Source organism: Canis aureus, chromosome 3, assembly GCF_053574225.1.
Source record: "Canis aureus isolate CA01 chromosome 3, VMU_Caureus_v.1.0, whole genome shotgun sequence".
Lineage (NCBI taxonomy): Eukaryota > Metazoa > Chordata > Mammalia > Carnivora > Canidae > Canis > Canis aureus.
In genome coordinates this window covers 39,081,065-39,089,850 of record NC_135613.1, presented here as the reverse complement: position 1 = coordinate 39,089,850, position 8,786 = coordinate 39,081,065, and the positions used below count along the sequence as shown (strand labels likewise).

The following is an 8,786-nucleotide window of genomic DNA, read 5'->3' as shown; positions in this document are numbered from 1 at the left end:
TCTGTTACAGACTAGGCTCAGTGCTAGGGGCTTTGATGCAATGCTTTTATTTTTTAATTAAATAATTAATAAATTAATTATTTTATTTATTTATTTTTTTAGAGGCAGGGGGAAGGGGCGAGGGGGGCAGGGAATCCTGTAGAGGAAGAGGCGGGGAGAGAATCTTGCAGTAGGCTCCACACTCAGGATCCTGAGATAAGGGACTTGAGCAGGAATCAATGGTCAAGGTCCATGGTTTAACCAACTGAGCCACCCCGGCGCCTCTTGATGCAATGCTTTTTAATCTTCAAAAAGTCACAAATACAGAATCTTGTTCCGATGTGTGGCAGACTGGTGGATTTATTTATTCACCACCTATTCGCCACTTAACCTCTGGGTCTCAGTTTCCTCAACTGCAAGGTGGAACCCAGAAGAGCATCTTGCCTAATTGTGTCAGAACGACAGGATTCATGTACAGAGGCGAGTGTGCCGCCTGGCATTTAGTTAAGAGCCCGAGAAGTGCAGGTGCCGCTGTTAGCATCGCCGTTCACCTGGCGGGATTCCAACCGTTGGATGGGAGAGGGAGACTGAGCACCACTGAGCTCAAGTGCTGTGGTGCTCTCGGGGAGGCGCTGAAACCACAGCAGCCCGGGGGCTCCGAGACGGGCTTTCTAAACAGAGAAGAATCGTGCTCCCAGCCTGGCCTTTTCCGAGAGCGATGCGGGAGGATGTGGTCCCAGGCTTCTGGAGGTCAGCCTGGCTGGCGTGGGGTCTGGGCTGCAGGGAAGGAAGGGGGGGGAAACAGGCTCACTGCGCGGGCGTGAGGAGGCTGGTGCAAAGAGCTGGGACTGAGTTCCCACGCGAGGGCGGTGGGGCGCAGGGGCGGGGCGAGCGGGGCGGGGCTATGTGGGCTGGGCTAGATGGGCGGGCGGCGGCGGGAGGGGCGGGGCGAGCGGGGCGAGGTGGGCGGGGCGGCAGCGGGGGGCGGGGCGAGCGGGCGAGGTGAGCGGGGCGGCAGCGGGGCGGGCGGGGCTAGGTGGGCGGGCGGCAGCGGGGGCGGGGCGAGCGGGGTGAGGTGGGAGGGGCGGGGCGAGCGGGGTGGCTGCACGAGGGGCGGGTCGGGGCGAGATGGGCGAGATGATGGGCGGGGCGGGGCGGGGCGGGCAGGCGGTCCTGCGAGCTCAGCAGCAGGGACAGGCAGGGACGTCCCCGGCTCAGCGCTCAGCAGAGCGAGAGGACGGGAGAGCCATGCTCGCGGCGGTGGGCTCCCTGGCGGCCACCCTCTGGGCAGTGCTTCATCTCCGCACCCTCCTGCTGGGTGCCGTCGCCTTTCTGTTCTTTGCTGATTTCCTCAAAAGACGGCGCCCAAAGAACTACCCGCCGGGCCCCGTTCCCCTGCCCTTCGTGGGCAACTTCTTCCATCTGGACTTTGAGCAGTCGCACCTGAAGCTGCAGCGGGTAGGAGCGGGCGAAGGTGCAGGGCCGTGCCCTGAGCCTGACCTGCAGGACAGGGGCCATCCCGGGGATCGTGGGCGGGAGGCTGGGTGGCTGTGCTGCTAATTAGGTACCGCGGTGAACCCTGCTTTGAGCCTCGGTTTCCCCACCGTCGACTGGCATGATTACACTTGCCCCTTCTAGAAGTGAAATAGTATTCACTGTTTACTATTTAAGGGTGCCAGACATACTACATTCTTTAACCCATTTAATTGTGTATCTTGTTAAATGTTAATGGAATATCCTATTTATAATGTGATCACTTTGTCCTCTTTAATATTTTTATCCTTGGAGATTAAAAACAACAACAACGCTGTGCTTACCTTCTCGAAGGCTATATTTCCTGAAGGTAAAATGATAATAGTACCACATAAATCCTCACCACTTTTCAGTAGCTGAGCTCCTCCCTTTCAGTCTCCTCGCTGCAATCTGTTCTCATTAAAGTAATTGTTTTAAAATGTCCCTCTGCTTAAATTTTATTAGTGCTTCCCATTGCCTTCCAGAGTTAGGACTTCTTAGGGAGCCTCTTTCCACCGTTTTAGAATCATATCCCACCAAGGTTTCCTAACTCTGGCCCTTCTGATTTCCTTAAAATTCCCTCCAACATCCAACCCTTTCTCAAAAATCCTCAGCTGGTTTCCTGTCACTCAGCTAGGTACCTCTGCTACCTGTCACTACCCAGCTGAATGACAACTCTGGGATTGGTGGCTATGAAGGTTAAAGAAAATAATCAATGGTCAAACATGACTTTTAGTAGGTGCACAACAAATATTAGTTCCCCTTTCCCTAGTGTACCTAGAGCACTTTAAACCCGTGCACGTGTACTCAAGAGCAGATGGAGAAGGTTTTATCACTTTCTTGGAGAAACACCCAACTGGTAACACTAAATGACAGGATTAGTCATGGAATTTTAAAGTTAGGCTCCTAAACCTATACCTTGTTTAAGAAATATGTTGTTTAGGGGACCCCTGGGTGGCTCAGCGGTTTAGCGCCTGCCTTTGGCCCAGGGCGCGACCCTGGAGTCTCGGGATCGAATCCCGCGTGGGGCTCCCGGCATTGAGCCTGCTTCTCCTTCCTGTGTCTCTGCCTCTCTCTATCATGAATAAATAAATTAAAAAAAATTTTTTTAAAAAGAAATATGTTGTTTAGGGACACGTGGCTAGCTCAGTCAGTGGAATATGGGACTCAGGGTCTCGGAGTTGTACTTTGAGCCCCCTGTTGGGTGTAGAGATTACTTAAAAATAAAATATTAAAAAAAAGAAATATGTTTAATTTCCAAGTATTTGGAAATTTTCCTGCTTTCTTTCTATTAATGATTTCCAGTTTGATGCCATTATGGTGAAAGGATACATATTTTGTATAATTTCAGGTCTTTTCAGTTTGTTAAGGCTTGTTTTATGACCCAGGATATAGTCCCATGCATGCTTGAAAAAATATATGTATTCTGCCATTGTTGGTCTGAGTGTTCTATATATGCCAATTATATCTCATTGGATGATCTTGTTTAGTTCTCCATACCCTGACCTCTTATCTGCTGATTCTATCAATCACTAGGAGAAGCATCTTGAAATCTCCAACTATAATTGCAGGTTTATCTATTTCTCAATCTAGTTCTGGTAGTTTTTCCTTTATGTATTTATCATCTCTGTTATTTGGTACATACACATTAAAATTGTTCTATCATCTTGTTGAATTGATTGTTTTGTTATTATGTAATGTCCCTCATCCCTGGTGATTTTCATTGCCTGAACTTTAGCTAATTTAATACAGCCACACCAGCTCTCTTTTGATGATTATTTGCATGATATATACTTCTTCATTCTTCACTTTTAACCTATTTGTATATTTGAAAAGAGATTCTTGCAGACAGCATGTCAGTGGGTCATTTTTTTTTTTTTTTCATTCTGCCAATCTCTGTCTTTTAATTGGTGGATTTAGGTCATTACATTTAATGTAATTATTGATAAGTCAGTACTTAAGTCTGCCATTTTATTATTTATTATCTATTTTTACCTCTGTCTTTAATTCTATTTCTCCTTTTCTGTCTTCCTGTGGGTCACTTGAACTTTTTTTAAGAATCCCATTTTAATTTATTTTTAGTGCTTTTTAGTATACCTCTTTGCATTGTGTTTAATAGCTGTCTAAGGATTGCAATAGGCACATGTGTAACTTAATGCAGTCTATTAGTATCAACATTTTACCACTTCAAGTATAATAGATATCTTATACCCATTAAGTACTTGTATCTTTCCCACTTTATAATTGTCTTAAATTTATGTCTATATACATTGAGAACCACATCAGACAATATTATAAACTTGCTTTTAAATTGTTAAGCATATATTTTTTTAATTCAAGAGAATATTCTATTATATTTACCCATTTATCCTTTATGTTGCTCTTCCTTCATTCCCAATGTTCTAAATTTTCCACCAATATCTTTCCTTTCTACCTGAGGAACTTTATTTACCCTTCTTTTACAGCTGGTCTGCTGGCAGAAACTTCTTATAACTTTACCTAAGAATAGAACTTTAGTTTGCCTTCATTTTTGAAGTATATTTTCACTTAATAGAGAATTCTAGATTGACAGTTTCTTTCATGCAACACTTTAAAATGGGGCAGCCCAGGTGGCTCAGTGGTTTAGTGTTGCCTTCAGCCCAGGCCGTGATCCTGGAGACCTGGGATCGAGTCCCATGTCGGGCTCCCTGCACGGAGCCTGCTTCTGCCTCTGCCTGTGTCTCTGCCTCTCTCTCTCTCTCTCTCTCTCTCTCTCTCTCTCTCTCTCTGTGTGTGTCTCTTATGAATAAATAAATAAAATTTAAAAAAAAACACTCTAAAATGTTATACCACTTTTTTCTGGCCTCTGTGGTTTCTAATGAGGTATTTACTATGATTTAAATTGTTGCTCCCCATAATTAATGAGTTGTTTTTCTTTGCCTGCTGTCAAGAGGTTTTTTTTTGCTTTTATTTCATTAAAAAGATTTTATTTACTTGAGAGAGAGAGTAAGAGGGAGAGAGAATCTGAAGCAGATCTGCGCTGAGCATAGAGACCAACACAAAGCTCGATCCCATGACTAAGAGATCATGACCTGCCCGGAACCCAAGAGTTGGACACTTAGCTGACTGAGTCACCCAGGCACCCCACTCTTTTTTGTTTGTTTGTTTGGCTTTTACTTTTCAGAGATTTGATTATGGTATTTCTTGGTGTTGATTTCTTTGGGCTTATTGGATCTGTAGGTTGATCTCTTATCAAATTTGAGAAGTCTTCAGCCATTATTTCTTCCAATATTTTTTCAATTCCACATTCTTTTTTTCTTCTCTTTCTGAGACTCTTGGGCAGTCATGGTACAACTGTTAGATCTTTTGTTATTCTAACATAGGTCCCTGAGGTTCAGGTTTGTTCTTGTCAATCTATTTTCTCTGTGTTGTTCAGATTGAATACAGTTTATTGATTTGTCTTCAGTTTTACTGGTTCTTTTATCAGTACCCTTCTGCCATTGAGTTGTTCTATTAAGTTTTTTGTTTGGGTTATTATTTTTTTAAAAAGATTTTATTAATTTATTCATGAGAGACACACAGAGAGGGGCAGAGACACAGGCAGAGGGAGAAGCAGGCTCCATGCAGGGAGCTCGATGTGGGACTCGATCCTGGGACTCCAGGATCACGCCCTGGGCTGAAGGCAGGCTCTAAACCACTGAGCCATCCAGGCTTCCCTGAGTTATTATATTTTCAAATTTTAGTTTTTCCCCTTAGTTCCTATGTATATTGTTTATTTCTTTGGTTAAGATTTTCTATTTTATTTTATTTTATTTTATTTTATTTTTAGGATTTTTAATTTGAGAGAGAGAGAGCAGGGGGAGAGAAGAAAGAATCTGAAGCAGATTCCACAAGGAGCATGGAGCCTGATGCAGGGCTCGATTTCATGACCTTGAGCTCATGACCTGAGCTGAAATCAAGAGTCAGACACTTAACAGGCTGAGCCACTCACATGCCCCTTAACATTTTTTGAGAGTATTTGTAATTGTTTATTGAAACATATTATATATGCTTTAAAATTTTTATCCTATAATTCCAACATCTGTGCCATCTCATTATTGGTATTAACATGTTCAAATTGAGATTTTCTTGGCTCTTGCTAAGGTAATTCTGGAATATATCCTGGACATTGTGTTTTATATGACTCTGGACATGTAAATTCTTCCATTTTAGCAGAGAGTCAACCTGTTTATGTTCAGAATGCTCACTTTAATGGTTTGTAGTTCAAACGCCAGTTTAAGTTATAAAGCCTCTGCAGCGCTTCTAGTCTTCCCTGCTTATGTGTTATCTACCTACACAGGACTCCATCCTACATTCTCATCAGTGCAGGCTAGGGAGAATGAAAGTGGGAAAAAAAAGACAGCCCCCTGCTCAACCCTGGGTAGAGTAACCTATGCCTTAATGCAGAGAGGATGGAAGTCAGAGATCTATCCATATCTGCTCTATGGGGAAGGAACATCTCCTTATTTCTGTAGGAGAAAGGTAGAAATTAGAATTCTTCCTCTTGACTCCTCCAGTTCAGGAGTGATAGTTACAATTTAGCTCACAGACTGGGTGGGCAAGGGGCATCATTTGTTGGTAGGGTAAAGACAATTTTCCACCCATGTTTTCCACTGTTGCAGCATCCATCAGGGTTGGGGAGAATCATATCTTTTTTCATGGCCTCCAGAACAGGAAGGTAGAAAGGCTAAAATGTTTCTGTCCTATTGGGTCAGGCTTCTTCTGACACTTTGGCAGAAAAAAATAAAAGCAGGAGTTATTTTTGTCTGTGCCAATTAGGGTCATGATTAACAGGAGTAAAATGGAATGCTTTTACTGAATCTTATCTGGAATCAGAAATTTGATCTGTGCTTTTGTTTTACCACTAATACAGATGTGATTAGAAAGGATAAATGAGGGCAGCCCGGGTGGCTCAGTGGTTTAGCATCTGCCTTCAGCCCAGGGCGTGATCCTAGAGACCCAGGATCGAGTCCCACGTCAGGCTCCCTGCATGGAGCCTGCTTCTCCCTCTGCCTGTGTCTCTGCCTCTCTTTCTCTCTCTGTGTCTCTCATGAATAAATAAAAAATCTTAAAAAAAAAAAAAAAAAAAAAAAAAAAGGATAAATGAGGGGCTCCAGGAGGGCTCAGTTGGTTAAGTGTCTGCCTTCAATTTAGTTCATGATCCCAGAGTCCTGGGATTGAGGCCAATGTTGAGCTCCCTGCTCAGCAAGGAGCCTGCATCTCACTCTCCCCACACCCTGCTCATGCTCTCACTAGCTCTCTCCCAAATAAATAAATAAAATCTTAAAAAAAAAAAAATAAAGAAAGCATAAATGATTTGCCTGTCATAAAACTGGCTAATAATGAAACTGATGCTAGGATCTTATGCATGGCCTGATGTTTTCTCATCAGATCAGACTGTTAAATTTTACTGCATATAGATTGGCATTTTTAATATTTTCGATTGTAAAACAAATGGAGTCAAATGGTGCATTTAGTTATAATTAAATTTACATTCTAGCAGCTTGGAAACATTAAGTACCAACTCTTTGCTAGGTCTTGTATCAGGATCTATATGTCCATTTTCATTTAATCTTCACAAAAGACACACAATGTAAGCATTATCTGGTGGTGTTTCCATTTTGCCACTGAGGAAACTGGCTTAAAACAATAAAGTCATTTGAGTTACTCAGCATAGATAATGGCAAAACAAGAACTTGAATCCAAGGCTATTTGACTCTTAAATCTATTCTCTACTTATGCCACTTGACTTTTCATGATAGGGGATGATTGATTTATTCATGGATTCATTTTCCTAACACATTTATGAAATGCTTACCATAGGACAGCTACAACGCAAAACAGTGTATGATGAAATGTGTGGTGTAGACTCATGGTAACCAAATGAGGTATCAGGAGATAGGATCACAGAGAATGGAACCCCTAGAGATAACCTCTTGTAGAATGTTGGAATAAACTGGGTTAAGCTTTAAATGAGCTTTAAATGTTAGGCAAATAAGTAAGTGAAATTAAGGGGACAAGAGATTTTAAATGGGAGAAAGTTGCAGGAGCTAAAGCATGGCAACAGCACAGTGGAGAAACCAACCTGTTTAAATGGCATTATGGGACCTTTTCTTGTGTTTTTGCCTCTACTTTCTAAGTTTTCTGTGCCATAGCTGTATGATCTATTAGAGTAACATTTATCTAAATAAGAAAAAGCCTTATTAGATCAAAGTGGAAGAATGATAGATAAGGTGGATACATGTATTAGTTAGGATACACATTGAACTGCTTATAACAGAGACCCCAAAATGCAGTAGTGTAAAAAAGATTGAAATTCACCTTTCTCCCACAAATGAGTTCAGATGTAGGCATTCCTCCCTCCAGGAGAGGACAGAGAGATTGCTTTGTACCACAAAGTCATCCAAAAGCTCCAGTTCCTTCTATGTTGTAGCTCTGGTCTTGCAATAGTCTTGTGTGTGAGTTCTAGTCCAAGGAAAAGGGAATAGGGATGGTGGTGAACAAGCAGCTTTTATTTAAGGATGAGACCCAGAGATGCACACATCACTACTTCTCATGTCCCAAGGGCTATACCTGGAGAAGCTGGGGAATACGGTTTTTGATCGGGAACTCATATGGCTAGTTAATACATAGAGAGTGCCATCACTCAGAAGAAGAGAGAATATCTTCAACCCTTCATTTAAGGATGAAACCTAAAGAGTGAGTTAGAAAGAGCCCAAACTTTATACCCATAAGCTGTGTGCCAAATCTTCTTTTCTGCAAACTAAAAATGCTTTCTAGGATTGTTGTAAGAATCAAACAACCTCATGAATATCAGTTGGTTGCCAGGGTACCTAGCATACAGTTGATGGCTTATTTCTATATCTATGCCACTCTTAACTTTTTTTAAAAGTTGAAAGCAAGTAATTCAAGGAAAGTCAGTGTTGTTGCATCCCAAGCATCCCGTGATGGCCTCCTTGCTGGATAGGCTCCATTATCCCACTCTGGCTTCTTCCCCTTCATTCCTTTGTCAGTATCTTACCAGAGTCCCTTTGATAAAATATGTTCCTAGATATGTCAATAACAATAAATAATTTTATTATTAATATCAGTATTATGGCTAATCTTGCCATGGCTCCCATTTTATAGATTTGGAAACTGAAACACAGAGAAATCAGATAACTTGCCCCCAAATTACACTCTGTATGATTTCAAATGGATTTGTACAACTTCACAATCCAAGTTCTTCAACACCTGTTTACATCTCCCATTCAAACATCTTCAGATTTCTAATTACA

At 42.1% G+C, this 8,786-nt stretch overlaps 1 protein-coding gene across 1 annotated transcript in view; it reads left to right on the top strand.

Annotated features, from left to right (window-relative positions):
* The first annotated feature begins 1,133 nt into the window (after positions 1-1,133).
* The window catches only part of CYP2J2 (cytochrome P450 family 2 subfamily J member 2), a 43,357-nt gene continuing 35,704 nt past the window's right edge, over positions 1,134-8,786 (top strand). Inside the window, exon 1 of the mRNA XM_077892002.1 lies at positions 1,134-1,437. Within this exon, the coding sequence (XP_077748128.1) occupies positions 1,228-1,437 (210 nt within the window). The 5' untranslated portion in view covers positions 1,134-1,227. The remainder of the gene's footprint in view (positions 1,438-8,786) is intronic.